The sequence below is a fragment of the Annulohypoxylon truncatum genome (genome assembly GCF_022578515.1).
Source record: "Annulohypoxylon truncatum strain CBS 140777 unplaced genomic scaffold F4807scaffold_10, whole genome shotgun sequence".
NCBI classification, from domain to species: Eukaryota; Fungi; Ascomycota; class Sordariomycetes; order Xylariales; family Hypoxylaceae; genus Annulohypoxylon; species Annulohypoxylon truncatum.
The window spans coordinates 1,112,059-1,139,463 of record NW_025953796.1 but is presented as its reverse complement, the minus strand read 5'-3'; the positions used below and the strand labels follow the sequence as shown (position 1 = coordinate 1,139,463).

The following is a 27,405-nucleotide window of genomic DNA, read 5'->3' as shown; positions in this document are numbered from 1 at the left end:
GAGAAACAAGAACATTGGCAGAAGCAAACCTATAGCAAGAATACAAGTGTTATAGGGACCTATCCGTTATTCCCAAGCGCTTACCCGCTGAACTCGTGATTATAAGATGTGTAGACGCAGAGGTCTTTCGAATGTGGCGAACTGCTGATGAGATGGCGCGAGGCGTCAGGGACGGAGCATAGAAAAGAAACGCCTGCAGTTCAGCTCGGGTGCATCCTTTGACCATATGCGCGACAGAGTGTAAGCCGGATAGCCACAGCCACGGTCCGATGAAATATCGTGAAATGATTATACCTGTCTAAGAGGTAGGCCTGTAATGTACCCAGGACTTACAATCTACCACGGCAAGATAAATCCATGGCGGAACTGAACGATGATGGCTTTGTCCCTGTTGATCATCGACTTGTATGGCTTCTCTTGTGTAACAGAGCGTTTAGGGGGGTTGGTCAAATAAACCCGAAAGCTCTTTAACCAAATCTTGATGAATTCCTCGCTTACTTGAAGCGGCCAGTAGTGTTCGAAGCAATTACACCTGCTTACAGTATGAAGCAGAACCTCTTAGTAAGAGTTGAGCATCATAAGAAAGCTGACTGTTTCCGAGGAGAAACACAAGCGGATGCCGAACATCGTCCGTAAGTCGGTGGAGATACTTCATTAAAGAACTCGTCACAGAGAAACGGAAGCATGCTAAGATTACAAGGCGAATATAAAGGTGGCCGGAGATGTCAAATTCTCTAGCAATGGGAAACAGCGTTAAATAAGGAAGAAGCTATTAGGTAGGTAGGACGAACTAAGCACTTGAGGTCTGCGATCTTTCTCCGCGGCGCTTTTCTGCGCTTTTCTTCGCTAATGAATCAGGGGGACTCTGATTGGTCAGGGACGTTACCTTATCGAAATCTCTCCCCTTTATCAGTCGAAGCCAAGTTCGACAACTCCATCCTCTATCTTGTACGAAACAATATTTACTAAATCTAAGGCACTAGAATGTGCCCTGGCTCGGTCGTGGAGATGCGTGCCATGATAGACTATAGTATAAACTACAGTCGTCGGCGCAAGACTACGGGCCGGCTATTCGGATTCATGGGTAGGTCTAGTTGGCTCGAGCGTTGGCAGTTACCCGTACTTTATCTAGACTATCTCGACTTTCTTCGTGCCTGTATACCCAATGAGAGCAATGGATATCTTGGCTATAGCCAGCATATTCATAGTTGATCTATTGGTGGGCTACCTTGAATAGTCTAGAGCAACTCGATGCCGGAGATGCACGTACCTGTCATCAGACATGTAGGTAGCTCCAACATCTGTTTCGGTGTCAGCCCATCTACCTGCTTTTCTGTCTTTGTGGATTTGTGCTTACTTCGCTTTTGAAATTATCGTGAGTCTCGTACACTCATCTGAAATCCATTCTTGATGAGTGCTTTTTTTCATGCCTAGGCGGCTTGTCCTATAAACGCTCGCTGTACCACGTCATATAAGACCAGGGGTGAAGTTGTGACGTAGTAATCGTGGCATCTGTGCCTCCTATTCGCATCAAGATGGCTCTCGACGAGAAGACCAAGTTGGTCGTCGTCGGCCTAGGAATGGTCGGCATTGCCTTCATGTGAGTCGCTACTATACCATCAGCCATCCTTCTAGATTTCGGACTCCTAATTAGTTCATAGAGAGAAACTCTTGAAGCTCGACGCTAGGACTCACGAATACAATATCGTCGTTATTGGCGAAGAGCCCCACCTCGCTTATAACCGAGTTGGTCTCACGAGTTTCTTTGGCCACCGAAAGGTTGAGAACTTATATCTTAACCCGAAAGAATGGGTGAGTCTACTTCGTAATTCGAGGCGACCTCGACCCCCAGACAAGTAACTTACTCGCCATATAGTACGCACAACATGCCCCGGACAACAAGCTAAACTATCACTTAAACACCTTGGTTACTGCTATCGATCCCACAAACAAGACCGTGGTCTGTGCTGATGGCGACGTGGTGTCGTACGATATCCTTGTTTTGGCAACTGGCTCCGATGCGATTCGCCCGCGCCATACTCCCGGATATGACGCTAATGGAGTATTCGTCTACCGGACCATCGAGGACCTGCAAAGCCTCATCGCGTTTGGCGAGTCGCATAAAGGGACAGTTGGCGCTGTCGTCGGTGGCGGGTTACTAGGCCTCGAGGCGGCGAATGCGATGATGGACCTGAAGTGCTACGATAAAGTGAAACTCGTCGAGAGAAACCAATGGGTACTAAGTCGGCAACTGGATGCCGACGCTGGTAATCTAGTTGTCGAAAAAGTCACCGATCTAGGACTTGAGGTCTTACTGAGTAAGAGAGTGGGTGAGATAAAAACTGACGAGAAAAACAATTTAACGGGTGTCGTATTCGAAGATGGCGAGCAGATGGACTGTTCCACTATCTGCTTTGCTATCGGTGTACAGCCAAGGGATGGCCTAGCGAGGAGCGCCGGCATCGAATGTGCTGACAGGGGCGGTGGGATTCTCGTCAACGACGACTTGAGTACGAGTATCCCGGATATATATGCCATCGGCGAGTGCGCGAGCTGGAAAAACCAAACCTTCGGCCTCATCGCCCCCGGCATCGAAATGGCCGATGTTCTCTCCTTTAATCTCACACAAGCCAAGATCCACGTGCCAAGAGTCTTTAAACGGCCTGACCTGAGTACGAAGCTCAAGCTTCTCGGAGTCGACGTGGCGAGTTTCGGCGATTTCTTCGCGGACAGAGACGGTCCCAGCTTCTTACCGGCGAAGGCGGCCCGGAAAAAGAAGGAAGATCAGAGCATGACCAAGGGGTCCTCGTCTTCTCTAGTTAAAGCTCTTACGTACAAGGACCCCTTCGCCCAGGTATATAAGAAATACCTATTCACCACCGACGGCAAATACCTCCTCGGCGGCATGATGATCGGGGATACCAGCGACTACATAAAACTAGTCCCCATGGTCAAGAACCAGAAAGAGCTAGACATCCCCCCAGCACAGCTTATCCTCGGCGCAAAGAAGGAGGGAGACGACGGCACCGACGACCTCGACGACGACACTCAGATCTGTTCGTGCCACAACGTCTCGAAGGGCGATATAGTGAACGTAGTGAAAGACGGCACGTGTAAGACATTAGGAGACGTCAAGGCATGTACCAAGGCCGGCACCGGCTGCGGCGGTTGCGTACCGCTCGTCACCAGCATCTTCAACAAGACCATGGCCGAGATGGGCGCCGAAGTAACGAACTACCTATGCATGCACTTCAACTACTCCCGCGCCGACCTATTCAACATCATAAGCGTCAAGCAGCTAAGAACCCTCGCCGAAGTCATGCGAGAAGCAGGCAACGACCCGGACTCGGAGGGGTGCGAGGCGTGCAAGCCGGCGGTAGCCAGCATCTTCGCGTCGCTGTGGAACGCGCACGTCATGAGCCGGGACGCGCACGGCTTGCAGGACACGAACGACCGGTTCCTGGGCAACATCCAGCGCAACGGCACCTTCTCGGTCGTGCCGCGCGTGTCCGCCGGCGAGATCACGCCCGACAAGCTGATCGCCATCGGCGAGGTCGCTAAGGCGTACGGCCTCTACACCAAGATCACCGGCGGCCAGCGCATCGACATGTTCGGCGCTAGGAAGCAGGATCTGCCCGACATCTGGGCCCGGCTCATCGACGCCGGTATGGAGAGCGGCCACGCCTACGCCAAGTCCCTGCGCACGGTCAAGAGCTGCGTCGGCACGACCTGGTGCCGGTTTGGCGTCGGCGACAGCGTGGGGATGGCTGTGCGTATCGAGGAGCGATATAAGAGCATACGAAGTCCGCACAAGATTAAAGGCGGCGTCAGCGGCTGCGTGCGCGAGTGCGCCGAGGCTCGGAACAAGGAGTAAGCCACCCATCCTACCTCCCTCCTTCACTCTCTCTCCCCCCCTTAACCCCTAAGTCGTTGCAAACCCATACTAAACCACTCAACCCCCTAAAACCAGCTTCGGCCTCATCGCCACCGAAAAAGGCTTCAACATCTTCGTCGCCGGCAACGGCGGCGCGAACCCGAAGCACTCCGACCTCCTCGCCAAAGACGTGCCGCCCTCCGAGGTCGTGCCCATCCTCGACCGGTACCTGATGTTCTACATCCGGACGGCGGACAAGCTGCAGCGGACCGCGCGCTGGCTCGAGTCCCTGCCGGGCGGGCTCTCGTACCTGCGGGCCGTGATCCTCGACGACAAGCTGGGCATCTGCGCCGCGCTCGAGGCGCAGATGCAAGGCCTCGTCGACTCGTACTTCGACGAGTGGGCCGCGGCGGTGCGGGACCCGTTGCTCGCGCGCAAGTTCGCGCAGTTCGCGAACACTTCCGACACGCTCGACGCCGTCGAGACGACGCGGGACCGCGGGCAGTCGCGGCCCGTGGATTGGCCTAAGGAGGCCGCGGGCGAGGATTTCAGGGGGTTGAAGGACCGCTGGACGAGCACCGCCTGGCAGCCCGTGATCGAGGCGGCGTACTTCGCGGGCGCGGACGCGACGCCCAACGGCATCAGCGCGAATATCAAGAGAGGTGATACCCAGCTCGCGCTGTGGAGGGTTAAGGGGAGGTACTACGCCACGCAGCAGATGTGTCCGCACAAGCGCTCGTTCGCGCTGTCGGACGGGCTCATCGGGCAGGACGTCGCGCCGCCTTCGTCACCTTCCTCTCCCACAACAACAAAACAACCACGCACCACCCACCCCACGCCCACACCCTGGATATCCTGCCCCTACCACAAGCGCAACTTCGACCTGCGCAGCGGCACCTGCCGCAACGACGCGGGCCTATCCATCGCCACCTTCGCCGCCGAGGAGCGCGCCGACGGCATGGTGTACCTCCAACTACCGCCCGTCGCGGAGCTGGACGCCGCGCTCGGGACGGGGCGGTGGATGGTGCGGAAGGGCGACGCGACGGCGGCGGCGGACCAGTTCGAGGAGCTGGATCGGAAGATCGGGTTTAATAATAGTAATAATAAGGGGCGGAGGGGGAAGAGGGCCGGCGTCGACGCGGGCGGGACTGGAAATGGAAATGGAAATGGAAACGGGAAGGTTCAGGGCGTGAGGAAGATTGGAGGAGGTTGCGGCGTTGCGGTCGATTGGTAAGGGGGGAAGGGCAAAGATGTGCCGTATGCTAGATGATGTGGCTACGAAGGAAAGCTACTTGGATGTTTAGTATCTTTTTGTTATATGTCGTAAATGATAGTCTTACCTGCCCTAGGATACAAAATAACCTAGAGCAAGTAATCAAACGATTGGTGGACAAAGAATATAGGTAAATGCCCATGGAATAATCGAAGTGAATTGTATTGCAAAGACTAGACATTAAGAACAATATTAGGTTGTCACGTAATTGGAACAAGACAATCAATTCTTGCTCTTGTCACTATTAGGAATGAATTTCCCTTCCTTTTTCTCCAGACGAACACCGAAGAGGTATATCTAACAAGCCCCGAAGACCATTCAATTGACCGTGGCGGATCAATTTCATTACTTTATATCCATTGAAGGTCTTAGGTGACAAACGGGGGCGCGAGAATAGTATAGGAGACGAGAACTACCAAAACCGTCACACCCCTACTCATCCCATCCGTGCCGTGCCAACAAATTGTATGGTGCCGTTTATGGAAATGGGTATAAGACGCAATCGCTTACTCCTCGCCCTCGACGGGGACCTCCTCCTCGTACTCCTCTTCCTCCTCGTCCACGCCGGCATCCTGGTACTGCTGGTACTCGCTGACCAAGTCGTTCATGTTGGACTCGGCCTCGGTAAACTCCATCTCGTCCATACCCTCACCAGTGTACCAATGCAAGAAAGCCTTGCGTCGGAACATAGCAGTGAACTGCTCGCCGACACGCTTGAAAAGCTCCTGGATAGCAGTCGAGTTGCCGACGAAAGTAGACGACATCTTGAGGCCGCGGGGAGGAATGGAGCAGAGAGCGGTCTGGACGTTGTTGGGGATCCACTCGACGAAGTAGGACGAGTTCTTGTTCTGGACGTTGCGCATCTGGTCCTCAACCTCCTTCATGGAGATCTTGCCACGGCTAGAAGATTCGAATTAGCATACTTGCTTATCAAAGATTAATAGAAAGGTGTTATCTTACAAGATGGCAGAGCACGTTAGGTAGCGGCCGTTGCGGAAGTCGGACGCGGCCATCATGTTCTTGGGGTCGAACATCTGTTGCGTCAACTCGGGGACGGTAACGGCGCGGAAGGAGTAAGCGCCACGGCTGGTCAAGGGAGCGAAGCCGACCATGAAGAAGTGAAGACGAGGGAAAGGAACCATGTTCACGGCGAGCTTGCGCAGGTCAGAGTTCAGCTGACCAGGGAAACGCAAGCAAGTGGTGACACCAGACATGACGGCGGAAACCAGGTGGTTCAAGTCGCCGTAAGAGGGGTTGGACAGCTTGAGAGTACGCATGCAGATGTCGTACAGAGCTTCGTTGTCGATACAGAAAGTCTCGTCCGAGTTCTCAACCAACTGGTGAACTGAAAGAGTGGCGTTGTAAGGCTCGACGACGGTGTCGGAAACCTTAGGAGAAGGAACGACGGAGAAGGTGGCCATCATGCGGTCGGGGAACTCCTCGCGGATCTTGGAGATCAGCAGAGTACCCATACCGGCACCGGTACCACCACCGAGAGAGTGGGTGATCTGGAAACCCTGAAGGCAGTCACAGCCCTCAGCCTCACGACGAACGACATCGAGAACGTTGTCAACAAGCTCAGCACCCTCAGTGTAGTGACCCTTCGCCCAGTTGTTTCCGGCACCAGACTGGCCGAAGACGAAGTTGTCGGGTCGGAAAAGTTGGCCGAACGGGCCAGCACGGACGGCGTCCATGGTGCCCGGCTCGAGGTCGACGAGGACGGCTCGAGGAACATACTTGTTACCAGATGCCTGTGCATGTTGGGGTGATTAGTAACTACTCCTCGGTATATGCCATGTGTTTCCCTGGTTGCGTACCTCGTTAAAGTAAACGCTCATGCGTTCGAGCTGGAGCTCCGAGGTTCCATTGTAGCTGTTTATTGGCGGTCAGTTTTTTTTTCTTGGCGTCGCGAATTGACGATTCAGGGACTTACACGCCATTGCTGTCGAGACCGTGCTCGCCAGAGATGGTTTGCCAGAAAGCAGCACCGATTTGGTTACCCTATAATATTCGTGAGCCCCGCTATATTCCGTCGCGATTCTTCGTCGGGGGTTATAGCTGTAGTACTTACGCACTGGCCGGTCTGGAGGTGAACCTATTGAGGTGAAAAAAACACGGTTAGCTATCTGATCTGGAATATCATGGTTATTTGATTTGATGCTGATGCTGATGTTACACAGAGAATAGGATGTTGTAGTGTTTTTCTGTGCGTGAGGGGCAGGAATCAAGGGGTTTTAGAGTTTTTGACGCGTTCAGGGGCCGTTTTGGTGGTGGGATTGGGTCAGCAGTAAACATCAGATAAGGTAAATACTTACGATCTCACGCATTTTGATGGTGGATGATTACTACGAATCGAACACTTGAGGGAAGCTAGCAAGAGAAGAAAAAAAGATGCGTTCTTGAAGATGGTAAGTTGGTAGAAGCTGAGAAGAAATAAAGGGAAGAGGAGCGGTGTGTGTTGTTTGAGGAAAGGTTGTGTTGTGCCTGGTGTGAATTTTGGGCGGGAGAAAGTTGAAGGCAGCTTTTTTTGCTTGGAGATTTCCAATTAGGAAAGGGTCGCTCCAATTCGTTAACAGGGGCCACCCCTCTTTTTGCCTTTTCCTACCACCCAGCTGCCACCTAACTGCACCGTACCTACCAACCTGCCAGGGGAACAGGGGAGCAAAACTAACGCACGGGCCTCGATATCGGCATACAGGTGGATAGGTACAAGCTACTTTCGAATTAGTCTAATTACGTGTAATTTGAGAAGTATTGTGTACCAAACCAACGGGTGCTTGGCAACGTCTTCTCCTAATCCACATTTACTTGTCTAAGTACTAAGTACCTACATCCGTCTAAATATGACGAGCAACACCTCAGCATAGAAGCGGTTTCTTATTCTGCTGCCTATGATTTCTGCATAACGAGCGCGACTATGCTGAGATGGTGGTGGTTGGAATTGTATAGGCGGGTAGATGTATTGGCTAAGAAGCGTTGGTCATGGAGATCAAAACAATAACGGAAAACCGGTTGACCGCCTGTTGTCATCGTACCCCTTTAATCTATTGGCCGATAGGAGAAGGATAATCACAATCGCGAAAAGGTGCCGTAGGCTAGAGACAAAGACAAAGTCGGAGCTAGAGCTCTATGCGATACCTCTCTCAGCCCCTAGCTGTATGGTAATTACACAATTATTCCGGCGATGGATCTAGTGGCGACGGCAACATGTTGACTTATACAGTAATCAGCGGTGTAAGGGGTAAAAACATTTCATACAAAAGCTTCTCACGATAGCAGCAATAAAAGACATATAGGAGTCATTCTGACAAGGTCGACCGGTTAGATCGCCTGGTTTTCTCATTTTATATTGCTTTTTGCCTAACCAGCCTGCCTTAAACCAAAGCCGACTTGTCTACCTGTACACAATGCACGCCTTATACCTTATGACTTCGCCTTAAACCGATCCGTTCCGTTCCAATGCCATGCCTTTTGGGAAATACGGGAAAATGAAAGAAGTCGATTCGTTTTTTTCTCTGAGCTGAAACTTAAACAGAAAACGATTCGTTACAATAAGCTGATGTACAGCGGTGAATGTTCGTAAGGTCAAGACGTGGCTAGACAAACGAAAAATGCATATATCATTGGAGTTTTGGAATTTCCGTATCCCCTTCTTTCCATTTGCCTGGGGAGAGGCTATGCATGAAGCGAGATGGAGGCAACTTGTCAAATCCCATCGAGGGTCCGCGTGGGCGTCCTTGGGTCTAATATGCCTCCACTCGTGATCCCCATATATGCGTAAAAATTAAGAACCCTTCGGATCCATTTCTTGCTCTGGGTCCGATAAGGCCATGGAGTCGTGCAGGCATGGACCAAGCATGCAAAGTTCGTTATTCGTATTCGTAATACTCCGTGATTCTATAGAGGTAGTGTATCATCATCCATGGACGTTCGTACGTCAAGGTGTTCGGAGTCGTAGTAGAAGAGTATGGGTAAGCATTAATGCTCCTGCAAATAATAGACATCGTGGTGTGTCCAGACGTTGCTGATGGTAGCATGGACTGGAAAAGTATCGTATTAGGTTTGTACTCAGGTCGACAATTAGATATCAACCTGACAGGGGTTTCCTTCGGCGTTCGCTCAACATAATTAGACGTAAGAGTGGATTTCCCTCCGTATGCGAGTCCTGGAATAAAAGAAAAACTGAAAACCGACCCTGCGCTATGCTTATTAGACAAACGTTTGTACATATACATAGCTCCCACCAGAATTGGGGTTTAATTCGATGCGAGGTGAAGGGGGTTCATGAGCGACGGGTGCGCAGTCTTCAGCTAACAGTCATCATCTGCATACGCTGACTGATCCCATTAGACGGGGATGCACCAACAGAGCCATTACTTATAACAGAGGTGTTACTGTGGCTATTAGGCAGTCGTCTGGTAGGGCTTGACGTCGACGTCGGCTCATCAAATACTCGCGTAAATGCAGGGCTACCGTCAGCCCTCGTGTGTTTCGGAGTTCGTACCGGGCTCTGTGTGAGATGGTCCGCTTTGCGAACGAGGTCCGATAGACCGTCTCTCAAGTCACTGGCTCTCTTAACCAACTCCTTCAAGCTGTTTGTGTCAAAATTGAGCTTTCCAGGCGGCTCATTATCCTCATGGTGAGCGTTAAGCTTGACCTGGCGCGAATGCATAGCTTCCATGACAGATCTAGCAACACTGGTTGAGCCAAATTCCGGTTTACCAGCCCGATTCTCCGGGGTCTTTGGCGGATCGGGAAGCTGCTCTTCATCTGTTTGATCCCACGTGCCGAATATGTCGTCATCGGGTGCGAAGACAGACCGGCGTCGACCAACCGGACGGTCACGGACGACAGCATTTCGTTGGCTTTCCGTTACCCTAGGAGATCCATGATCGTCAAGATTAGCTCCGTTAAACCCTTGATCAATGAATCGCTCATCAACAAGATCGTTCTCCGAATTATGCCTAGAGTCGACGACCTCAGTGGGATCTTCGTCGGGCGAGGCTAGAGCAATAATACCCTCAGCCTCCCGCCAAAGCTTAGAAGATGATCCACCAAGCATATCCATCTCACGACCGAGCCGACACAGTCGCTTGAGATCATTAACCAGAAGTGACAGCTCTCGTATCTGGCCAGAGTGGGCTCGAATCGTAGGTTGGGTTGCTTGGATTGACGCAGGGACGACCATCGAAAATCGGGATTCCTCATGATTCCCAGAGAGTAGTCCAAAATTCTCCTCTTCCTCAAATTCAAAATCATCATCCCAATCCTCACTCGCATTCTTCTGGCCAAGCCCCCATGTTCCAAACTTCGGAGTAGGTGTAGTAGCCTCGGATTGATCTGGAACAACAGGAACACTCTGGCTTCTCACATGTGCGGGCGTAGGTCCTTTACGACTCGCAGAGCGCCCACCCCGCACATCCATTTCCTGCTTGCCATGGACCGTCTTTGGTCGTGCATGATTACCATTAGTATCATGCTTCTCGTGGGCAACAGATTCTGTCCAGTCAAAAACGGTGCTTCGGGGTCGTTCCCTAGCAGGGTCAATACGCGCGTTGGCTCTCATGTTGGGCTTCGCATTCCCATTGCTATACCCCAGTGCCGCTTGAGAATTAGGGCTACCTTTTCGCGAGTTCATGGAGCTAGGGGGAGACAAATGATTACATATCCCGTTCTCTTCTTCATTGTCCCAGTCGAGATCGTCGTCGTCGTCGTCGAACGAAAAACGAGTCTCATCTCTTTGCGTGGTGAAATTAGGAGATGCTGGATTAGAATCGAAGCCATCCTCGTCTCCAATATTCGCCGTCCGGAACCGTGCCCCAGTTTGCACATACGCTCCTCGGATAGGAGTGGCTAAATTCTCATCTTCCTCCATAATCTTGTTTCCATCATTAAACGTTGGTCCTAAAATCTCTTGTATTGACAGACGTTTCGGCTTGCTATTGTTACCTGCAGTACTCGGTGGAGATTCGTCGAACATCGACTCTAATGGGCTGTCGAGAGTCTTCCTACGTCCTGATGCTGCTGTTCGTATCGAATCAAACGGAGTATCCGTCTTAAAGTCGGTGTCATCATCATCACCAGAAGTAAATCCACGGTGATACTCCGAACTAGCAGTTGTCGAGGTACGATCGAGCGTCCGGGCTTGCGACGCATTCGAAACTACTCTTGGGCCAGTTGCAGAATTAGCCGTGGATATCTCAGATGGGGCATAATGTCCCGCTGTCAACGACCCGATCTTGTTTAAATCAATATGAAAACTCGAGAGCCTCGAGATAGGCGGCAAAGGAGACGAGACATTTCGTGGGCGAGTAGGAGGTCGAACTAATGCATCAGACTCCGCCTCGGTAGTATCTAGACCACCAGTATCGTTCGAGGTTTCCTCGTGACCGGTTATGTCAGGACCAGGCATCGATTCAGCACCCGTCGTGGCCGGAGCCGATACATGCCTTTTCGATCCACCCATGGTCTCACTGCGCTTACGACGTCGGAGACTTCCGGTTTTTGATACCCAGTTCGAGGGTGAGCTGAAATGCATCGAAATAGACCGTCGGGGTTGTTTAGAAGGCGTAGCTTCAGGGGATGTCGAGGACTTGTCTGAGGTTTGAGGACTAGCTTCAGTGTTAGACTGACTCTCTGGTTCATGTGGGATGTCATCCGGCACCTCTAGAATAGAGGTACCCATAAGAAGACTCGGCGCCACTAAGAAGGCTCTTCGGCGACCTTGCTGCTCTACACAGATCCGCTTAGCACCAGGTAGAGCAGTTGTCTCGTTGGACCTCAGCGGTGAGGATTTAACGGTGGTTCGAGATAAACGAGAATGCCAAAACGACTTCCACGGTGACGACTTCCTGCTGGAAACAGGGAATTCCGACTCGGTTGGACTAGCTAGAGTCTGCGCTCTAGGCCGACTATGTTGGTCAAACGAGATCTTTGTCAAAGGTGGTAACTCTTCGGGATTAATCTGCTGATTTAATGTAGCAGACCGCTGGTGGCTCGTAGCTGGTCTGCGTAATGTCATCTGAGCCTTTGAACCTCGTCGAGCTAAAGGGCCGGTGTTGCTTCCGTTGACGGCGGATGCGCGTTTCACCAATTTATTTGGAGGTAGTTGTGCAGGTGGATGCCCTCCAGGCGAGAGGATTGGCGCAGCGGACCCGTGGGAAAAGGTGATGGAAGGCGAATCTGGACCCACACTTGACCTTATACTCTCGTGCTGGGATAGCGGTCGTATAGATAATCTTCGTATCCACGAACTACTCGAAGAAAGGGAATCACGCGTGTCTTCGGCGATGGGGGTAGCAGGTGAAAATTCGCCTTGTTTAGCAGCAGAGTGCCGTGCTCCTGAAGATTTCGGTGGTGTTATATGGATATGGGAAGGTCGTCGAGGAATTCGCGGTCGGGCCGTCGCATTAGAAGAAGAGGATTGTTGGTTCGAGTCTTGAACAAAGTCGTTCTTCGGCGGAGCGGTGGCAGTCGAGTTCGTTGTTCCAGGTCGTGATGAGAATACACTGAGAAAGTCTCTATCAGATATTATCGACTTTCTCTTGCTAGAGTCTGGGTGCAGTGTGGGTTGTCCATCTGGCAATTCACCAAAGACTAGCCCCGTTGCCGCCGCGGCGACCGCAGTACCAGCTCCAATAAGCTAATTGGAAGTCAGCAATTATTCCAGGTATAAGCCACACGAAACCTGGAAACCCAGAGGAACACCCGCAGAACGACAAAAGGGGGTATCATGACCGTATGTAGTTCGACGCAATATAGTAAAATATGTTAAATAAAGCGACTACAGTGATCAATTCTTCCAGGAAAATAGGTTGTGGTTGATGAGTTGCACAAAGCAGACGCGTTCAACTTACACTTGGAACCGTCTGCATCTTGAACGGGTGTTAGGAGAACAGAGAGCTGCCTTCTGTAGAGGAGCGGGAGGAAAAAGAGTCGACTCTCTGCAAAGTTCTCGTAACCATTGTTCATTGAGACATGAAGACGTCGTGTTCTAGAAGTTTGACGAAGTGAATAAACCTAATTTTATAAAATTCCAGGTCTGTGTGCGTGTGATGTCGTAAGTAGTTGGTCGGCGGTCGTAGGTTGAGTGGCCTGGCGCGACGATTCGTTCTATTATGCGGAATGGTCCAATATTTACTGTTACTGGCAGCAGGGTATTAACACGGCCGCTTCTAAGTGCGATTGGATTAATATGGCGAATCCAATTAGGTCCTAGAAAGTAGCAGTCTCTCCTAGAAAGGGTACTATGGCAAAGACGAAGCAGTTCGGGGTATAACAGCTGCCGTGGTCGTCGTTATTGTTGCGGTTGCTACGACTCCTGATAGAGCGTCTCCCTATGCGAGTAGGTAGACGAAGAAGCAGCCTGTCATAGAAGTTAGGAGTAAGGAAAAAAGAAATGGAAATCTCGCAAATCCGGGGAGGGTAAGCTGCAGCAAGAGAACATTAACATACGACGACATATAGGCATAGCAAGACCAATTATGACTGGAACTAAACCTGAATCTTGCCTGGGAGAAAGGAAAAAAGAGATTGGTGAACGAGGATTGGAATCTTTTGATGATAGAAAAAAAATAAGAGCCCTGGGATGTTTACCTCTGGGTACGGAGCTAGATACTACAAGCGGCCCGGGCTACGAAGTACACTCGACGATCTAAGATTAAAGCCACAGATTCCCCAGTAAAATGAAGGAAGGTCCATGTACCTTTACATAATTGTCCCTAAACGTTGTTCTGTATTTCCCTAGATTTTTATCGTTAAACTTTAGGTTACCATAGGTACCGAGGTACCCTGTTATTAAAAGGTGCTATTTTGGAAGGAACGCGCACCATGTGCTTTCCCATACATGCATACAAATCATACAATGCCTTAGCAGGTATAGTACCGTGCAGTACAGTATAGCACAGTGTATCAGTCGTCTGACACGCCTGGAGATAGGGGAGAACAAGACCGTGTGCCAAGGTCAAGGCCTGTAATTGCCTGTCCTGCAATGCAATGCGGGTTCCCTACACGTACAGTACAGTACGCTGCCCGGCTTACAGTGCATAACTTGGAAATATGATATTAAGGATTCGAGGCTAACAAGGTCATATTTCCATTCTGATGCAGCACTTCATCTTCATAATGAATGGATCGGTATTTAGCAGTTTCAATCATTCAGGGCATCCAGCTGCTGGGATGTCCAAGTACCTGAATACATTGAACTAAAGAATTACACGACCTTAGAGAAACAATTCAACTTTAAGTTCATCATGATCCATTCAAGGTACGTATACTTACGTAAGGTGACTGAAGTCTAATGTTTATGCTTAACTTAATTCTCCATATTTTCTTTCTCCTATATCCAAGGCACGGTACTCAGATCCAATACCGAAGAAAAGAAACTAATACTTTTTTATCGTGATGCACTTTTTAAGATGCATGATCCTTGAAGTGGATGGCGCCTTGTCCGCTTTCCGGACGCGCAGTCCACGCATAAGTACTGCTGATGATAATGGCGATGATGTTATTATTATGATTATTATTGTTATTATTATTAGTTCCTGGATGGGATAGACCGATGCAACATACTAGCGCCATTCATTATCCGAGACCTATCACAGCTCCTCATTGGTCGAAAGGCCATCTAGGTTAAGTGCTGAACAACGAAACGGTTAAAACGAGATGCCAGTCCTAGACAAGTCGAATGCTTTTTTTAATTTAAATCTTCACATCAGCGGGCATCTCGGCCTTCTAGCGAATTGTAAACGAGAATGATGGGTTCCATCGGTGCATTCCAAGATTCTGAGAGAGATTCGACGATTCGAAGACACAACCCAGCCTTAAAATGACGCTGCATTCATTATGTCATTCTTGTGCTTTGGTTCGACGGTTCCAGATTCTCGGTTCAGGTTCAGTCTTCTTAGTTGCCAGATGTCGCTGCTAGCTGAGTAAACTACTGCGAGTCGAGTCTCCAATATTCTTCTTGACTTATATTAATAGGAACAAGATCATCTCTAGATGTTACAATAATTGAATGCATGAGACTATGCCTCGAACTACTGACACCTAGTGAGCCTTGGAAGGTTCACTGACAAAACTCCCTTACTTTACTAATATCTATGTTTACAAACAGCGTATCCTGAAATATGCTCCGGAGATAACAACCTCGAGTTTCCCCTCCAGCAGGCAGAGCGAAATGCAAATATCGGCATCTCCTATATGTATACCATAATATTATTTGCATAAGCGCTTATCCTTCGTTGTCAAGCTGGACAGCCTTGCCATGCTCGTTAGTGTAAGTTCTCTTATGTCTTCTTTCTTGTTACCTCTCAGTACCTACCTAGGTATATTTTATAATTGCTATATATACCGAGAGAAAAGGCCCCTTTCTAAAAGAAAGAAGAAATCCCCCAAAAAGACGGCGCGAGCCACGCAAACAGCTTCATCAACTGGTCCTCTCGCTGTTGCATATAGTTGATTGCGATATTTGTTGCCAATACCGCACCTGCAACTTGCATGCTGATGCTTGCCTCATCAGTGTCGGTGCTTGTAGCCCCTCCCAGAGGAGCTCCGTATCCAACTACGGTGTGTCATTTCAGCCAATGATTTGTCGCCTGCCGCCTCCTGCTGTCACGAATCACGACATGGGCAAGCTGTGCTCCATGGGGAACAAGCAGATCGTGCGACCACTCATTAGCAACACTTCCCACACCTTATTATTCCACAGTTACATATCATACATAAGCCTTGGAGTTTGACCGCCGGTGGCTTTTGTGTATCCTTCTCTTTCCGTCTAGTAAGTCATGGCTTGTGGCGGCCTACCTTTGCTGGATTTTATTCTCCGGTTTACCGATATCCCTTCCCCGGAAAACGTTCGTCAGGGTCCGTGCCAATACAAATAACGTGGGAGGCGGTCTCTCATGTACGTCTCATATTCCACAGAAATCTTACTTGGACTAGTACACTAGGGGGCCATTTTCTTAAGGCTCTAGCGGGGATCTGAAAGCTGCTACCTAGGTGACGGCACACAGATACGAGTGTTGCTTAAATTGCGGCGCACACCTCGCAGTTTTTGTATTGTACAATGCAAGACCCCAATATCCATGAGAGGACCGAAACACCGAGACAAGGCTTTGCCTGTCAGGATGAGGCATATTGCCGTCGTTGTCGTTACGATCCGACGGCATCGGCTTCTGTTGCGAATCACAACCGACTTATTATCTATCACTTCACATCGATCTATTAACTACCTACTCAAGCGTTGGCTAAACAAACTGCGAAGCTCACTCTTGTTGCTTGAGAGGACTTTGCGGGAGTGACGGTGGAATTGCCAAAGCCAGCGGAACGGATGCAAACATCTGATACCCGATATACATTTCTCGCTATGTAGCTCGCCTTTTTTTTAATGCCTGGTACCTTCCGAACCGTGAAGGAATATACGGCGAGGTATACGACCTATCAGTAGGTAATGATGAGTGCTATCCGCTACCGACTAGTACATCAACGCAAGTATATTACCTACCTAGGTAAGGTGGTAAGTAAAGAAAGTAAACAACAACACAAGTACACATTAGACTCTAGGTAAAATAGGTACTTAGCTGTGCCGTGTGACGATGAAAAAAGGCTGGAGACGTGGGGACTTCGAAAGTCCTCCTTAAAATAGCTACATGTACTCGGACTTACCCCTCATCTTCATCAATGCCATTGATCGATGAGGCGTCGTACTATCTACTCGAGTATTGTTGCTGAAGAGATCTTGATGTGATGTGGCTTTGGAGTGAAACTCGTTCAGAACATAACCCCAGGCTTCGGGTTCGGGTCGATATCTCGGTACCATTCATTCTTAACAGCCTAGCTCTGTTAGTTGAACCTCTACCGGGGTCGCCGATTCACGATTGCGCAATGCCGGATCATGTGGACCGCTTTGAGGACGCCGTCTGAGAATATGCGATGGTTTCTCTGATCTATTAAGTCGGTCTAGTCACGAGTAGGGTCTAGGATCAAAAATACCAGCTGAAATCTTAATGATCGCCTAGTAAGTTCGTCATTAGCGATCGAATAGAAGAAGAGGCTCCTGTCCAATGATTCGACCCTAAGCAAGGATCGACTTTCTGTTACGGCGTCACAACCAAAATCTAAAAGTCTTCGTAAAGCATGGCAAAGACACAAGATGCTCTGGGCCTTTGTTATCGCCGACAACCCAAGGCATTTGAAACGAGACTTCTAACGATTCTTGTGGAGAATTAATAGTTCACGATAGCCGATATATTGCTAGCTAGCTAGCTAGCTGTCTTTTTCGGCTATTATTCAAGACCGTCTCGAGGACATTTAACTAGTAAGGCGCCGGCCTTTTCCAAGAGTCCGCACGCATTGGAAAGGAAACCCCTGGATCCAAATTCGGCTTTGGCGCCGAAACCTCATAAATTTGAAGCTCACCTTTCACGGCACGGACGCTTCCATCGAACCCATCGAACCACAAAAAGGAGCTAACGCCGGGACAGGTTGGGATATCCTTCGCAGTCTCTCGGAGCAATTATCTCGTCTAATTCCGCTCGGGCGAAGTCTACCTCATGGTACAGCTGAACATATCTAGCTACATGTCTCGATAATTTCGACGATGCATACCAAGGACAGTAAACCGAGGCAATTAATGAAGATATTATAGTTCATCGATATGTAGGTCGCTTCCAAGCAAGAACGTCATTTGCAAATCATTCATAGGAAGCGAATGTGAAACCAGATCCTTCCCCCGATTCTGATGCTGATGCGGCGACGTTCGTGTTAAACCCGACTATCTGGATGCGGATCAAAAATCCGTCCGATACAGGATCATGCTGTCATCAAAATTGGCCGTAGGTTGGACAACAGCAGGCTATGAGTTCTACTAGTCCTGCCTGCTGAGTTGTTACCTCGGGTTTGATAATTACGACGAGGCCTAGAATAAAATTTTGCTTCTTGAAAAACTGCTTCTTCGCTAACATGAGAGGTCATTGGCCAAGGTTTGCCAATGGTTTTATTTGATCATTACCACAAATGTCTAGATCCATGCTTTACGTGCTTCAGCCAATTCTGTCGTTGAGGTTTTCAGGATTTTCTTGCAGTTGCATCTGAAATCCATTGTCCCCTAATGGCGACATGACGTTGGCCACCTTCCAATGGCGAAATGTAACCCTCTATGAGCAGATCTCCAGGGCTGTCGGGGAATAGATTAAGAAAGGTATTACAAGAGTATAAACAGGAACTATAAAGCGATCCTACTCGGATCGTGTGAAATCTTTATTAAGGAGAAAAGGGTCCATTACTATAGAGACTCTAAATCTCATGACAGCTGCAGCGGGAGTGTTTAGGAATCTCGGGACATACATACATCGAACGATTCGCGCAGATTGGCGAGTATAATCAAGTAAGATACCTAGAGAGAGGTTGCATCTGGCATGTGGAAACCAGTGCCCAATGTGATGGTCCAGGCGGCGGCCGCATCATCCCGATCATCCAGCTGCGTGTTGCGCCGGGCATCCAGCCTAATACGGATCCCTCTAGAAACATAAAAATTTTAGGTGAAGATCTTGACAAGCGTTCCAACTGCCAACAATGGCAATGATAGGGCGCGCTGTCTGGCTGTGAGACACGGGTTAGCTGAAGAATCCCACAGCGGCTGCGGTTAGCTGGGAAAATGCAGTGCGTAGAAGGGCCAATCAGCGAGGGCGGAAGCGCGACGGGAATGGTGCGCGTTTCAAAGTTCCAGGTATGCGATGCTAGGATCGTGGAAGCGATTCCAGAACGCGTCCGCGAGTGGCCGGCGCGTCATTCCCACGCGCTTCACCCGGCACGGCACTGATCGAAGGCAAATATCCTATTGGCACGCACGGATTGCACGAGATCGATCCGAATTGAGTTGTGACGCTTCAGTCCCCGGTCGATCGCTGTGGCGTTGACGATACATCGAATACCTACGGTACCTAGGCACTAGGCAAACTCCGCGGCTTAGCAAGATTTGTCTCCAGTCTTGTTTCCTTCGAATTTAAGGCTAGCCCTGTCCTCATATCCTTCATGTCGCTGCTAGTGAGACTGAATTGTTGGTTAGGTAAGGGTCCAATACTTGCCCATGTCGAAACAACCAAACATATCCTGACATATCCCTTGGGTCTTCACATCGGTAGCCTATCAAATCTCGATGAAGCACCTAAGCAGCAGATCGTTCGGAGCTAGGCGTCGCCAAAAAGGGAAGAAGAAAGAACAAGGACAGGGTAGGGATTCCAACATGATGAACCGCCTCATAATGAAAGGGTTTGATAGGTTTGAAGCAATTTTGATGTTTTGATCTTGAAAAAGGTCGAGGCCTAAGCACATGGCCAGTTCAACTCGACCAGCTCAACTAGCTTGACCAACAGAACCTGCCTGCTTACACGACTTGAAAAAGTTCCAATATCAATTCTTGTTGTTGTTTGTGAGTTGCAACCAACAAGAGTGAATATTGTCGAATAATATTATGTCGAATAATATTATATCACGGATGCCTACATGAATAACGGTCATCTTTATTACATTTTCGTCACATGCAATTAAAAGCTAATATCGTCGACGCCGAAGATGAGCCGTCATAATATGAATAATCTTAGTCATCTCCCGTGTCTACCCATGTACGTACAGTATCTGCCGTATACAATTATTACCGTGCCCATGTGTAATGTATGGTTCCACTTTTTTATTCAGACGACATTTTACGATTTTATGATTTTGTGCCTATTTCCTGAACGATGCAACAATAATTTCAGGATTCATAACCGCCGCTTGGACGACAAACGGATCACACTAGACACCCTATTGCATCGTGCATTGCAGCACGAGATTAAATCTGACAACCAGGGATCCACGCTGTTGGAACTTGGAAGCGGTGTCCTTGCGATCTCAGGGGGCAACAAAAAGACCAGATAGACGGATCTAGCTTCTCCAGCTCTTCCTGCTTGAGCCGACTGCAAGACTCGCAAATTGAATCCCGTTTTGATACGTTCTGGACCCTCCTCTAAAAGTCCTAGTGGGTAAGGTAATCTCCGGCATCCATCCCGATAACAAGGAACAATGGAAGCCGATATCAGAGCCGCAATTCCGGATATTGACCCGGTCGTCTCCGAGTATTCGGTAGGGTATCTTAGACATGCATCTACTGCCTGGGTAGGCGATGAGGAATCTGCCGCTCTGTCGCCCCTCGCCGAGGCTGCCGCTGCTATCACAGAGCTCCTGCTCTCCGCTTCCGGAGACCCGGCCGGCACAAACCAGGACAAGATCCGTTCGCTGGTCTCCAAGTGGGTTGACAAGTATGAAGAAGCCAACAGTAGCAATGGCGAGAGGCGGGGCCCGTCCGCCGTGAGGCGGCTTGACCAGGCCATCCAGGTCGGCTCCCAGCGAAACATGTCCTCGACTCTAGCAGTTGCCACCGGCAGCGTGGACTTAGAATCCGCAAACGCCCGCAAGGTAGAGTCCAAGGTCGACCGGAAGAAGCTCGAGAAGGCAGAGCGCAAAATCGCCGCCAAACAGAACAAGAAGCAATTCAAGACGGTTGAGTATGAAGCTTCCAGACTGCTTAACCAGACCGAGAATGCCCAGAGCTATGAGGAGTTCTATATGGCTGTCAACCCTCTGCAGCTCGGATCTGGCGGAGGTGCTGGCAAGACCAAGGATATCAAGATTGAGAACGTAGATGTTAGTATCGGCGGAACACGTATTCTGATGGATACGGATCTGACCCTCGCTTATGGACACCGCTATGGTCTGGTTGGTCACAACGGTGTTGGTAAATCTACGTTGCTCAGGGCGTTGTCCAGGCGAGAGTTGCCCGTTCCTACACACATATCCATTCTTCACGTTGAACAAGAGGTATGACACCCCCCCGTACCTTAGCGACTTAATATGTATACTAACTGGCCCCAGATTACTGGTGATGACACTTCTGCCTTACAAGCTGTCTTAGATGCCGATGTTTGGCGGAAAGTGTTACTCAAGGAGCAAACAGTATGTCCTTCGCCTCCAGATCTCCCGGCCTCGCACGCTAATATTGCTGTCTAGGAAATCAGTGCACGACTTGCCGAGATAGAGTCTCAGCGGTCGTCCATGGCGGATACTTCTGCCGATGCTGCGAAGTTAGACCACGACCGAGAGGCGCTTGACCAGAAGCTTGGAGAAGTCCAAGCGAAACTGGCCGAAATGGAGTCAGATAAGGCGGAGTCCAGGGCAGCTAGTATTCTGGCAGGTTTGGGTTTCTCCCCGGAACGCCAACAATTCGCCACCAAGACGTTCTCCGGTGGTTGGCGTATGCGTCTGGCACTCGCCCGAGCCCTCTTCTGCGAGCCTGACTTGCTGCTTCTCGACGAACCTTCCAACATGTTGGACGTCCCCTCTATTACCTTCCTTTCCAACTACCTCCTCACATACCCGAGCACCGTCCTAGTGGTCAGTCACGACAGGGCCTTCCTCAACGAAGTCGCGACGGACATCATACACCAACACTCGGAGCGGCTCGACTACTACCGCGGCGCTAATTTCGAGTCTTTCTACGCGACCCGCGAGGAGCGCAAGAAGACGGCGAAGCGCGAGTATGAGAACAACGTGGCCCAGCGTGCCCACTTGCAGGCCTTCATCGACAAGTTCCGCTACAATGCCGGCAAGGCTGCCGAGGCCCAGTCCCGCATCAAGAAGCTAGAACGCATGCCCATCCTCGAGCCTCCCGAGACCGAGTACAGCGTCAAGTTCCGCTTCCCCGAAGTCGAGAAACTGTCCCCGCCCATCGTCCAGATGTCCGGCGTCACCTTCGGCTACAGCCCCGACAAGATCCTTCTCAAAGACGTCGACCTAGACGTCCAGCTCGACTCGCGAATCGGCATCGTCGGACCCAACGGTGCAGGTAAGACGACGATCTTGAAGCTGCTGATCGGCAAGTTGTCTGCGACGAAAGGCATCATCTCGCAGAACTCTCGGCTGAGGATCGGGTTCTTCGCCCAGCACCACGTCGACGCGCTCGACTTGACGATGAGCGCCGTCAGCTTCATGGCGAAGACGTACCCCGGGCGCACGGACGAGGAGTACCGCCGGCAGCTCGGCGCCTTCGGCATCACGGGCACGACCGGCCTGCAGAAGATGGAGGTGCTGTCCGGTGGTCAGAAGAGTCGTGTGGCGTTCGCGTGCCTCGCGCTCACGCAGCCCCACATCCTGGTCCTCGACGAACCGTCCAACCACCTCGATATCGAGGCCATGGACGCGCTCTCCGAGGCGCTACAGGAGTTCCAGGGCGGCGTGCTGATGGTGTCCCACGACGTCACGATGCTGCAGACGGTGTGCACGAGCCTCTGGGTCTGCGAGAACGGCACGGTTTGGAAGTTTCCTGGGGATGTGCAGGCGTATAAGAAGAGGATTGCGGCGCAGGCGGATCAGGCGGGTGTTGTTAAAGCGCATTAGGGGGGTTTGAAGTTGGGGTGTTTTGGTAGATATGTAGGAGAGATGAAAATGAGATATGATGTTATGTTTTGCATGCACGAAGTCGGGAATTATCTAAAATATAAGTGGGATATGGCGCATTCACAAGCATTTCATGTGGATGTCACTACAAGGACTTCGTCTTACATTTCGATTCAGTGTCACTATCACAAGACCTTCGGTGCTATATCTTATGAAAACGGGTATCTAGGTGCGGTTTACTGCATCATTTCCTCCATGGCCTTTTCTAACGCTAAAAATTAACAGAATACAGGTAGATTAGATAAGGCTAATTCAATTATTGATTAAAAAGCTCTGTGTTGTCTATACTTGAGACTGGCCCCTTTGTTCCTCAATATTGACTCGAGGATGTTTACTTTACCTTTATTCCGGAATCGGATCTCACAATGCCTTTTTTCATGATATAACCAAATATACAAAGAGACATCTCGGTCTCTCTCACTTCCGGCCTAGAAGTCTTCTGCTTAGGTATGCATACACCTACTAAAATTTATTTGGGTCACAACCTACTACCTAGTTTCCTAGGTAATTGATCGATCTATGGATGGCCGAATGAGTCCAAAGCGTCTTTCGGACACCGTAGTTTCGTATGGTAACAGGACCATAGACGATATCGAAGCCGATCTAAGAGCACATTTCGCTACACAATATCAAAAATTTACCTTCCAGGGTCTAATTGGGCGAGGTGCTTTCGGCCTCACATTTTCTGCCATCGAGAAACTCTCGTTGACTACATATCGGCGCATTGCTATAAAGCGGTCCGTGAACCCGAGGCATGACGATGACCTCAGGAATGAGATAACTTGGTTGAAAGTAAGTCTATGTCATCTATGTAGAGCTGGAGTCTCTACTGACTTACCGTTTTATAGACCCTTCGCGGTTCCGAACACATCGTGAGGTTACTAGCGAGTCGCGATGAGCCCGCCCCGTTGACTCCAGTCAGGGGCGCTCGAAGAACCCCAATAACCAGGGACCCATTAGAAGGTATCATCGGCCCGATAGCGGTTTTGGAATACCTAGAAAACGCAGATATAAAGCGGCTGTATAACAGATTAGTGAAGTACGATCAATTGTTACCAAATCGAATATTATGGTCCTTTTTCCTTTGCTGTAAGTACGATGCCTCCCGTTAGATGTTTTCGCTATGATTAACATTCCGTGGTTGCGTTCAGTAATAAGAGCTTGTGTTGCTCTCGCCTATCCTATGAACGGCACTGAAGATCAGGTATCCCAGTTGGAGACCATCCCTACGGATGGTAGGAGACCAAGCGATATTGAGCATGCAGACTTACATCAAGCAAATGGTCTGTCAGCTCCCCTTTCTAGGAAAGACATATTTGCTGACAATACCAAGTGATGATAGGTACAGCTGGCCTGGGGTTCGCAGAACATGCTATAATTCCACCGCTTAAGTTCATTGACTTTGGACGGACAAGAGAGGGATTCCAAGGAGTCGGCGATAATGTTTGGAAAATATCTAGGGTACTACCAACAGTCCCATACCAAGTTTAGGAGCTCAACAGGGACTAACATAAACCTAGATCATGATCAACTTGATCGCAAGACAGGACGTAAGAATTTCGGCATGGATCACGGAGTACCAAGGCTTCGAAACACGAGCGACCGAGATCTTAGAACATGGGAATGGCGCGAAGTATCCCACGCTCGACGACGATCTTCGTGATTTCTTGGCTATATGTCTTGCAGACCATGCTCGAGACCGCCCTAGTCTGGCGGAAATGCTGGAAACGGCCGAGGCTGCTGTGCGCAACAAAACTGCAGCAACGTATCCCGACCAGTTAGAGGAGACAGATGAAGCAATCGCAGCCTTAATAAAAAGATTTGTATACGATGCAGAAGTGGAAGGTTCGGGAAGTTGATAGGAGCTTCAGGGGAATGGATTGATAAAACTTCTATACATGAAATCATAAATATGGTGATTGCTACCTTCAATAAAAATGTTTATTTATCCTTGAACATACTTGCGCACCACTTTCGCATGTTGTTGCAAGCTGGATGCTTTCTCTTACTGTATTTTCTCCGCAATGGTGAAATATGAACCCACCTCTACGAAAGGAACGTCTCGACCTTTGGCGAACCAGGAGCAAACCAACTTATGTCGAGATATCCGTCTGTTTCATCATGCTAATACTAGTGTGTGGCACAGCTACGTGTATCGACGAGGGAGGTTAGACTACGGTGTCAATCAACTACTCACGGAGAAAAAGGGGCTTACGCCTGCTCAACTTAACATTTCAATGCATGAGGCTAGAGGTTTGGCAAAGTTAAACAGTACTAAAATAAGGTTGACGAATTCGCTTTAATATTAGATATTATTTATTTTTATATAAGCCTCGGTCGTTTTACTTTACATACAAATCTGCCGAGTCTATTTACTTAGTTACCTCCCCGTATCTCGCGTCTCAACAGAATTTCTTGGGCTTCATGGTTTCTCGGGATAATAACATAACACGTATACTTGACAAATCGTCTTCTTGGTAAAAACAGGCATTCAACGTTTCGATCTCTAAACGGCGTTGCCCCGATATTTCATGCCCCTAGTCTTGAATGATAATATTCTCTAAATTCGCAAAACGCAGACTATCTTTCTGTGGCGTAATTTACCTAGGTGGTATAACTGCTCGTCTCCTATTAGCGTTAGATGACTTGAGTTTACTAAGTGCCTCTATCGAAGCCTCACCTCGTAAAGCACCTGGTTACAAATTGTTGGACAAGAATCTTATTACAACCAAAATATTGACCTTTTGATTTTGTGGCGTAACTATCTCCTCATGTGGACGTCTGGTTTATGTTTCAATAGACAACTGACAGTGTGCCTTACCTTCATATAAAGGACTATTTCCCTCGTCTACTTCTAACACTACTACATATGCGCATCTCGGTACAGTTTCTACACACTTCATTCTAGCAATCATGTTCACCTGGGCCCAGATAATCGACTTCATCAAAGCTGGACTCGAAAACGCCACCGTGTGCCTTTGGGTGATTATCATAGCGGAGATGATCATTCATCCAATACATCTTCAAAACCCACGTGAAGAACACAATCGCGAGGATCCTCCGGCCCATGAGCCCTATGAGATACTCAACGGTGAAGATATTGAATACTAGTGCTATACGTATATAAACTAGTTACTATCTTACTATCTTACTACCGTGCTGCTCTGCGTAAGTCTCAACACTTTTCCCTCGTACCCCTATTGAAGGCCTCAACCCCCACGAGACGTCAATTGATAGTTTTTCATATAGGAAGCACCTATCACGATGCCCATACCCGTTATTGGACCAATCTTCAAGAAGCTCCTCGCCCCCGAGCTGGACAATAACGGCGAGCCTAATGCCTTTCACTTCATGCTCGGCCAGGAAGGTTACCGGTTCCAGTCGCGGGTCTTCCGAATCCCGTCGCGATTCGGCGCCTTCTCCCGCGGCCCCCGGCAACTCCAAGCGTACGAGGGCTCTCAGTTCGCCCTTCTTCTCGTGCAGATGCTCTTATGGATCACATACGGGCTTCCCTCTCTCGCCATTTCCAACTTTCTGGGAGTGTCTCACCTGGATCTCGGCTATGTGACGTTCCAGGTCATATCCGCCATGGTGACTAGTTACTGGCTCGGCATGTTATTCGATCCCCACCGCAGGCCTGAGAATTTCCACGAGGTATGGCGGCCGGATGGATGGCGACAGACTGATTTGGAAGACAGGCTCGAGCAGGCCAAGTTCCGGGCAAGAGTCCTACATCTGAGGCTTGAACGTAACGAGCTTCAGTGGGATAAATTACAACTGGAGAGGAGTGATTGGTTGGAATTACGAAGGCAGATCGAAGAAGAGGGCTTGGAGAGTGATGAGGATGATATGGAGGTCGATATGATTGATGCGGTGGAACTCTTCGTCGGTGACTGGAGCTCTTATTGGTATTTCCTCTGAATTTTAACACCTATACATCATCCTATACAGGCCCCAATGGACCTCTGAGTAGGATGTCTTGTATTGGTTATTCCCATAGCAACTTAAACAAAGCGCTTTTGAAATTAAACTATAACTGAGTCTTATTTCTCACCATCACCCCAGCCAAGTGACTCAGCAATAGGGAAATCCGTGTCTCAATGACTTTCATCCTAGACAGGCTTCTCACAGTGGAGTTCCATCCAGTGCCACGACTCACACAGGTTGACGCAGCTACGTAGCCAGCAGAAAGACAACCGAGCCCTCGACGCAATGGAGACAATGACTACGGTGACTAGCAGCCCAATTCGCACTCAGCGTGGCGGGTAGAGTTGCGAGGAAACTTTGAAACCAAGTGCCTAGGGCTTCACTATGAGTAATACCTAAGGAAAGAGGCGTAATGTTAATCAGGTAGACTTTATCCACGCAAACCTTGGGCATCCATTCTTCCATCCATTCATCCCTCCTTCATTTCATCTCATCCCAATCCATCCATCCATCCCCTCATCCTTTCTCATGGATCCAACCTTCCAACCATCCTCCCCAACCCTACCTATCAACACAGTGACAAAGACATACCCAACCCCCTATCAGGCCTGTGCAAAGATTACTCACCTCCCAAGCCTCTCAAGCAACTGGTCCTTCAAGAAAAATTTCCAAAGTGGATTCAGAATTTGTTGAACCGGTCACAAACACCGTCTTTACCGTGTCCTTATTGGCGTACACTGTATCCGTCCCTACCTACTTCCCCAACAAGTCTCCCATACCGAACATATTTATACTTGCCTCCTCCCTCTATCCTACATCTTCCCTTCTTCCAAGATCAAAC

General features: G+C 49.4%; 6 protein-coding genes across 6 annotated transcripts; 4 read left to right on the top strand and 2 right to left on the bottom strand.

Annotated features, from left to right (window-relative positions):
- Window positions 1-934: 934 nt before the first annotated feature.
- Window positions 935-5,281, top strand: F4807DRAFT_420434 (nitrite reductase). The gene is made up of 4 exons (XM_047997488.1): window positions 935-1,600; window positions 1,662-1,812; window positions 1,877-3,870; window positions 3,971-5,281. The coding sequence occupies exons 1-4, from the start codon at window positions 1,536-1,538 to the stop codon at window positions 5,106-5,108; spliced, it is 3,348 nt and encodes a 1,115-aa protein (XP_047855970.1). The 5' UTR covers window positions 935-1,535; the 3' UTR covers window positions 5,109-5,281.
- A 209-nt stretch (window positions 5,282-5,490) lies between these two features.
- F4807DRAFT_38782 (tubulin beta chain) lies at window positions 5,491-7,009 on the bottom strand. The gene is made up of 2 exons (XM_047995862.1): window positions 6,108-7,009; window positions 5,491-6,047 (listed from the first exon to the last, which is right to left on the bottom strand). Exons 1-2 carry the CDS (start codon window positions 6,839-6,841, stop codon window positions 5,654-5,656), a joined length of 1,128 nt encoding a protein of 375 aa, XP_047855969.1. The 5' UTR covers window positions 6,842-7,009; the 3' UTR covers window positions 5,491-5,653.
- Window positions 7,010-8,897: 1,888 nt separating this feature from the next.
- Window positions 8,898-13,305, bottom strand: F4807DRAFT_38930 (uncharacterized protein). The gene is made up of 2 exons (XM_047995882.1): window positions 13,004-13,305; window positions 8,898-12,789 (listed from the first exon to the last, which is right to left on the bottom strand). Exons 1-2 carry the CDS (start codon window positions 13,019-13,021, stop codon window positions 9,454-9,456), a joined length of 3,354 nt encoding a protein of 1,117 aa, XP_047855968.1. The 5' UTR covers window positions 13,022-13,305; the 3' UTR covers window positions 8,898-9,453.
- A 6,549-nt stretch (window positions 13,306-19,854) lies between these two features.
- F4807DRAFT_38719 (P-loop containing nucleoside triphosphate hydrolase protein) lies at window positions 19,855-22,885 on the top strand. Its single transcript, XM_047995850.1, has 3 exons — window positions 19,855-21,002; window positions 21,057-21,137; window positions 21,192-22,885. Exons 1-3 carry the CDS (start codon window positions 20,208-20,210, stop codon window positions 22,575-22,577), a joined length of 2,262 nt encoding a protein of 753 aa, XP_047855967.1. The 5' UTR covers window positions 19,855-20,207; the 3' UTR covers window positions 22,578-22,885.
- A 67-nt stretch (window positions 22,886-22,952) lies between these two features.
- F4807DRAFT_420405 (uncharacterized protein) lies at window positions 22,953-24,563 on the top strand. The gene is made up of 5 exons (XM_047997487.1): window positions 22,953-23,429; window positions 23,486-23,726; window positions 23,789-23,920; window positions 23,971-24,098; window positions 24,158-24,563. Exons 1-5 carry the CDS (start codon window positions 23,157-23,159, stop codon window positions 24,494-24,496), a joined length of 1,113 nt encoding a protein of 370 aa, XP_047855966.1. The 5' UTR covers window positions 22,953-23,156; the 3' UTR covers window positions 24,497-24,563.
- A 1,248-nt stretch (window positions 24,564-25,811) lies between these two features.
- Window positions 25,812-26,569, top strand: F4807DRAFT_420402 (uncharacterized protein). The gene has a single exon (XM_047997486.1). It carries the CDS (start codon window positions 25,902-25,904, stop codon window positions 26,556-26,558), a length of 657 nt encoding a protein of 218 aa, XP_047855965.1. The 5' UTR covers window positions 25,812-25,901; the 3' UTR covers window positions 26,559-26,569.
- Window positions 26,570-27,405: the final 836 nt, after the last annotated feature.